The sequence below is a fragment of the Dermacentor silvarum genome, chromosome 7, assembly GCF_013339745.2.
Source record: "Dermacentor silvarum isolate Dsil-2018 chromosome 7, BIME_Dsil_1.4, whole genome shotgun sequence".
In the NCBI taxonomy this organism is placed as follows: Eukaryota; Metazoa; Arthropoda; class Arachnida; order Ixodida; family Ixodidae; genus Dermacentor; species Dermacentor silvarum.
This window is the reverse complement of record NC_051160.1, coordinates 44,533,971-44,540,733: the sequence shown is the minus strand read 5'-3', so window position 1 is coordinate 44,540,733 and position 6,763 is coordinate 44,533,971. Positions and strand designations below refer to the sequence as shown.

General features: G+C 48.9%; 1 protein-coding gene across 1 annotated transcript; it reads right to left on the bottom strand.

Annotated features, from left to right (window-relative positions):
* Positions 1-1,367: 1,367 nt before the first annotated feature.
* On the bottom strand, positions 1,368-3,231 carry LOC119459494 (BTB/POZ domain-containing protein 6-A). The gene is made up of 3 exons (XM_037721244.2): positions 3,203-3,231; positions 2,714-3,005; positions 1,368-1,911 (listed from the first exon to the last, which is right to left on the bottom strand). Exons 2-3 carry the CDS (start codon positions 2,957-2,959, stop codon positions 1,591-1,593), a joined length of 567 nt encoding a protein of 188 aa, XP_037577172.1. The 5' UTR covers positions 2,960-3,005; positions 3,203-3,231; the 3' UTR covers positions 1,368-1,590.
* Between the last annotated feature and the right edge of the window lie 3,532 nt (positions 3,232-6,763).

Genomic DNA, 6,763 nt, shown 5'->3' with positions numbered 1-6,763 from the left:
AAGTTTTATCGGCTGCATAAACTTGGACACATGCGCTTACTAACTGAATTAACAAGCGTGGTGTCAGCGCGCACAAGCAAGCACGAATAGATCACACTGAATGACCGCAGACAACGACTGTTAAAACGCTGGCAGCAAGCGCAACCGCCGCAGCGGGCGAAGGTTATGCGGTCTATCACTTCAAAGGAAACTGAGCGGCGGATGCACAGCGCATACAAAGGTCAGAGCCGTGTGGAGATAAGAGACGGTGCGGGCGACGGCCACACCCGGGCAAAGTACGAACGCAGTTGTTGGCAGAGTAGAAGCTGCGCAGCCCCCCCCCCCCCCCTATCTCCCGTGCGACCTTCCCGCTTTCTTGCTTTCGCGTGGGAGATTGAGTGGCAAATTCCCCTTACGCCCGATTGCAAGATACGCCTTTGGTGCCGGAGCACAGCATCGCCCCGCCTCCCATACGCCCACGGCCTTTCGCGCGACGGTCGCGTTTGCTTTCCGCCGTGCGTTCGCTCTCCGTGATAGCGCAGGGGTAGTTCGTTCCGCTCGAGCATATGGCGCGCGGCGACGATTTTATCGCCCTTGGAATCTATACGGAACCTCACGGCGACGGCAGAAATCCGGTTGAAGTGTCCATATAATTGCTATCGCAATAAAATACCAAATTACCGAATCCCAGGTGTTTCGCAGGAAGCAAGTTGCTAAAGGTCATTGAAGAAATTAGGGATATTCGTTCAGTAGCTGAAAGTAAGTTTGTCCAAAAGAGAGCGAATGGCAAAAGTTGGTTTCTCGTTGCCCTCAGTACAGGCACTGCTTTTGCCGTTGTTTGTGTAATTTTACAATAAATATGTATTTGTACACGTGTGCAGTGTTTCTCGCATGCTTAATCACATAGGATACAGTAGGATCTGTTGAACCATGCTGCTGCTATAGTCCGTCAAGTCATTCTCAAACAACGTGATTCATCTGGTACGGTACATTATAGAGTAAGTATGTGCCCCCAGGGAACCGCTGTTAATTTTTTAAAAATGAGAGGGACAATTTTTTGTCGCATGTCTAGCCCCATACTACATGCTGATAGTTATTGTGTTCCTTTCAGTGGAGATTCCATGTCAGCAGCCGAGGGAGGGCCTGTATGCAAAAACGTTTCTCCGCGATCTAATGGGTTCCGGTGAAAGAAAACCAAGTTGTCTAAGTTAGTCCGCAGTCCACCGGTACACGGCGATGCTGAGTCCCACATTAGGGAGGGAACCGCAGCGTGACGGCCCCCTCCCCCCTTGCTGCCAGTCACAAAAACAAATAACAACAAGGACAAAATGCTCGCTTGCACAAACTTTACTGATTTATTTCGAGTGAACTATAGCTAGATCTTAACAACGTTGTTGTAACATGTTGTAAGAAGTTGCCACTCCGGGATACATCGAGTCCCGCCGATGAGATATGGGCCGCCGAGAAAACGCGACGCTTGCAATGTGGGACGCGAAGGCGGCTACGGATGGCACCGCATATGGGTTGGGCCGCCTAAACAAACCGTTGATAATCTTTACATTATTTTACCCGGCTTCCTGGTTATAGGCTAGCACTTCACGCAGAACATGATTAAGCGACTTGCGCGGACGGCTGCGCGAGGATTTCCGTGCGTGGACCCGATACCCGGCACAACAACGGCGGCAGCTGCTCGGAATGGCCGCGGATGAGCTCGGTCAGGATGGCGAGCGCATCCGCCGCCGTCATGGCGCCGCGAGCCACGGCCGGGGCGGAGAACTGGACGAACTCCCGCGGAGTCAGCGACAGAAACCGGAACTTGGGCAGGAACGACGCCAATGCGACCTTGAAGTCGACCCGCGTCTTCCGGCAATGGGAGTCCGCCCACTTCAGCACGGCCCTGGTGATGTCACCCTCCGTTGCGGTCGATGTGATCTGCGTTAGCACGGAATTATCGCGATCAGTAAACTTGCGCAGTAGACGTCGCCGCCACACACACACACACACAGACACACGCATACATGTGAAGCAAGTAGTTCTTCGAATCACGTGTTCAATACATTGCAAGAAGTGTAGCCACAGGTGAAAAAGCCATAACATTTATTTCGGTGTCATGAATACCAACACGAATACCAACACGTTGGTATTCATGACACCCTACGTTTTTCTTTAATTAATCCATATGAGTCACCCTTACTCTAAAATTCCTCTCTGGGTGCTTGCAATTGCGCTCCATATATCTCGAACCGTGTGGTATAGCTGGGTGAAATGTCGCTCGTTTTGCTGCTTCATGCAGGCGTCGCTGCTACTTCCCGTCGAGAAAGGAAAGTCTGCCTAATTTAAGAGCGACAATACGCGGTCGACGTATTAACTTGGGGGTTCAAATTGTTCTATGTTGATTGTATCTCTATTCCTGTCTCTTTCTATTCGATCTGTTTATGATGTTCATTGTTCCCTCATTTCTCATCTTACTTGTATATCATAACATTTTGGGGTTCTGCGTGCCAAAACCACCATATGATTATGAGACACGCCGCAGTGGATGACTCCCGATTATTATTGACAACCTGGGTTTTCCTTTAACGTACATCCAGTGCTCGTTACACCGCCGTTGTTACATTTCACCCACATTGAAATGTAGCAGCCGCGCCCGGGATTTGATCCCGCGCCCTCCGTCTGGGCGAGTTCCTTATGCACGCTATGCAAATTTAGTGATCGAAAGACAGACGTGGCTCACCCTGTCCAACACGAAGTGCGCCGTCTGCTCCAAGCAGTCGACGAAGCCTTGCGAGAGGAGCACGTACTTCCCATGTCTGGCGATCGTGTCGGTGACCATGGCGTGGATGCCCTGGTTGTCTGTCAGCATGGCGTAGTCGATTAGTCGGCACACCTGGTCAGCTTCGACGTATTCGTGGATGTACGTCTCGCAGGCGAGCACGAGATCTTCCATCAAGTACTTCTGGGCTGCCGTACGTGTGTACATGGCTGCCTCTACGCTCTCGAAATGCGGATTTCCCGTATAGGAGAACCTATAGGAAAACGGAAGAGCAAGAACCGGTTGGGTGCGAGTTAATTTTCTTACGTGTACCAGGTATACATTTTTTTAGATATTCCCATTAATGCCAATCTACAAAGAAATTTCACTTTGGCTACATTGATAACCAATTAGAATATGGCTGAATAAACGTACATTCGCCAATTGAAGAACACAAAACAACAGATTCACCTTTCGGCGGCCAGTGCGGGTGCCTTGTTCACAATGAACGAATGCATGGTGATCTTTCTTATATATGCCTCGGAAGACGTACGGCGCTTGCGTACAACTCAGGGAGGGGGCCACGTGACCGGTTTATTGTGTTAGTCGTAGATTGTACGCAAAATGATTCAAGAAGCAATCGGGATGATAATTTCTTCTCTCTTTCGATGATGGAAGCCAAATGCCAGGTAATACTGTGACCAGTCTTCTCATGATGCTATGCTAGGGCGCTGGAAGCCGTGTGTCCTTTCGCTACATCATTGCGGTGCTACTGTATCCTTCTTTTAAAGTTTCCCGTCTCGCCTACGTAGCACGCCTGGCAGTCCTGGCAAGGAATTTTGTAGATGACGCCATGATATTTTTCTTTTTCGAGGCGGTGTTTGACTCGGACGAGTTGTATTAGCTTGCTTGAAGGGACGTGGCAGATTTGTACATCGTAATCTTTGAAAATTCTTGACATTGACTCGCTCACGCCTCGTGCATAGGGGAGAGCCGCCCGTTTCCTTGTTCTGATCGGCCTGATAGGGGGTTCAGCGCCACGCTTTTCTTCAGTCTTTATAAACTGGCCGGGGTAGCCATTGCTGACCGAATACTGCGTCACTCTCTTCAACTCAGCTCTGCGTGCGTCAGTAGTCGAGCACAGTCGGAATGCACGGGTGAACAATGTAGCCAGGCCTCGGAAAGTCCGCTGGTTTTCTGTCCACGCGAATTGCAGCGCCATCCATGAAATAGATGCGAAACCGAAATTGCTTTTCTTTTTTTTTTCTTGCCAACGCTCTCTCAATTGTCGTTCCTCTCTCGCCTTCAACTATCGGCGGCGCGGCTGACACGACCCACGCTCGCCGTCGGCCGTGCTGATAATGGCCAAAACGGCAGAATTTTTTTCTGGAATTATGCGGTCAGTTTTGCGGTTTTCGCCTTCCTCGCTACCAGTGTGGCCCATGTGGTACCCTACCGTTGCACGTTTGTCGGCTTTTTTCCGCAATGTTTCGCAGCTGTCGCTGTTCGTGTGTGGTTCAATGGTGTACAAACACATCAAGACGAAGTGAGCCATGCGACGGGAATTTCTACCGCATCCCTAAAGAAAACAGGTGAGCACTCTGCAGTTTACTTCCCGGTTTTTATTTGTTATAATAATTGTGCGCAGCCGCACGTAGCAGTCCGGTGGTGAGGCAGGAGCTAGCTGATTTGAGAACACCTCAACGATGCAGTAAATCGTTACTCCACAAGCAGCGAACATAAAGCTCCTGATAAATATAGTACCACCTGTGCGTATCGCAAGGAACACGTATAGGTGTGCACTTTGTACTTATTTCTAGCTCATTGGTCGCCATCGTTTAAAAATGAATTTCTGAGAGTTAACGTTGATATATCACAACTAGTACTCTGCCGCGACGCGAAACGAGCTCAGTTTTGTATGTTCCAACTGCGATGTTATAATTTATGATCTTCACTGTTCTTCAGGATGGAAGCGTTCTTAAACTACACTGGAAGGACGGACCTAATGGGTTTACCCGGAGATAAGGTCAACAACCGCAGGATATGCTCGGCGCACGTCACGGACGTGGATTTCATGGACCAAGCGACAAAAGCCATTAAAGCAATTACAATAAATGTTTTTTACATGTGCGTACATGAAACACCATCCACGTTTTGTTGCATTCCACGAATAGTGTGTTGCACTGTCTGCTCCAATTCTGGTTTTCCCAAACGAACACAATAAAGCGAGTCCAAAGAACTGTTGTGTTGTAAGTGCAATTATTTTTTATATATAATTGGGGCACATGCTTGCTTGATCGTAGTAATGAACGGGATTGCGTGCATGAAAACGCAAGAAGAACCCACTGCGCACAAGCAAGATCGCACAGCGTAACGCCTGGCAGGGCTGGCGCAGGTGCGTCTGATAACGCCCGCGACAAAGAAAAAAAAAAGATCGCGCCACGGTAAGCTAAAGAAATAAAAAAAAAGAACTGCGAAAAATGAGGGGAGGGGAGGCGAGACATGCGAGGAGGGATAGGAAAGTCATGAGCATGAGGGAAAGGAGAAGCCAGCGGAGCAACGTTATCATAAAAAAAGGAAGAAAAAAAGTGCTATAGCGAAAGAAGGAGAGTAAAAAAATCGCACCGCTTTTCTTTGTTTTTTTCGCCGCCGTAGTACCGTCATCCGTCCGCTAGGGCCTAACTGAAGTGCGCCTTGGCGCTAGCGTTGACTGAGCGTCTGCTATACAGAACCAATGAGAGGTACAGGAAGATTCACCCCCTGGTGTAGCGGCAACAGATCGTTTGTGTCCCATGGATGGGCCGAATCAAAGTGCAGATATTTCCCTTGTGTGGGTAGGCTTCCTTAAACGCTTGTTGAAAGGCCGGATGCAGTACGCATGACTTCAACGTCAAGGAAAGCCAGGCGACCATTAACTTCTTCTTCAACGGTGAACTCTCTTGTGCTTTGGAAAGAGTTCAGGTGCTGCAGAAAAGGTATGACGTCTTCGCGGCAGATAATGGAAAAACAATCGTCGACATACCGCAGGAACAATTTTGGAGCGAGCTGGAACGTCGTGAGGGCTTTATCTTCGAGGGATTCCAAGGCAATGTTGGCACAAGACACTGACACCGACGCTCCCATTGCCGTTCCAAACACCTGCCTGTAAAATGATCCATTAAATGAAAAATATGTGTTCCGTAAGCAAAATTCCAAGAGGCGGCAGACGTCGTCGACTTCGAATGGGGTGCGTGAAGGCAGAGATGTGTCGTTTTGCAATGCTGTTCGGCAGCAGTCCACAGCATAGTCCACAGGTATGCGTGTGAACTGGGCGCCGAAACGTCAATCTGTTGTTTTTGTGTTCTTCAATTGGCGAGCGTACGTTTATTCAGCCATGTTTCTTCCTCGCCAGACGAGTTTTCGTCAAACCCTAGACTCCAATTAGAATATGTACTGTCCAAGCCATCCTGTCAGAGTTTCACGGCCGGCAAATGTGTAATTTTCTTCTGAGAAGCTTCTAAATAACACCAATGCAGACGGCCCGAGCACCTGATGGTGAGCTCACATGATAAGTCCCAGCACGACACCCCCGAGATTCTTTTCAGCACGCGGCGGAAGCTGCACGATCCTGGAGGCCATGTCTCTAAGAGCCGCGAGTTCTAGGTCACGTGTTACTTCCGGCGAGCGGCAATGGCAATTTTATAATTGAAATATTTTTACTTATTATCTTATTGGTACGCGATTTGGTATAAAAATTTACTATTCTTAAAACCCCAAGTAAAACAATAAGTGGAAATCACCTGAGAAGCCCTTCGAAGCCGTCTGGATGAAGATCTTCGACATGCTCCTCACTCTGCTGGCCGATGTTGTCCTGAAACTTTTCGCAGAAGAACTAGCAGCTTGCGGCTAGTACTACCTTATGCACGTTGAAGGTATTGGAGAGGGCAAACATTTTCGACTTCACAGTGAACTTGACGTCGGTGTGCTCGCCGTTGTCAGTGAAGTCGCTGATGTCCAACTGTAAGAAACACCGGCAAGTTTTCTTGTAAGGAC

Excerpts from the sequence above, each read along its gene's own strand:
- LOC119459494 (XM_037721244.2), bottom strand. The coding sequence starts at position 2,959 with ATGTACACACGTACGGCAGCCCAGAAGTACTTGATGGAAGATCTCGTG. Across the intron at positions 1,912-2,713 it reads CGCACTTCGTGTTGGACAGG|ATCACATCGACCGCAACGGA; the intron begins GTGAGCCACGTC and ends GTGCTAACGCAG.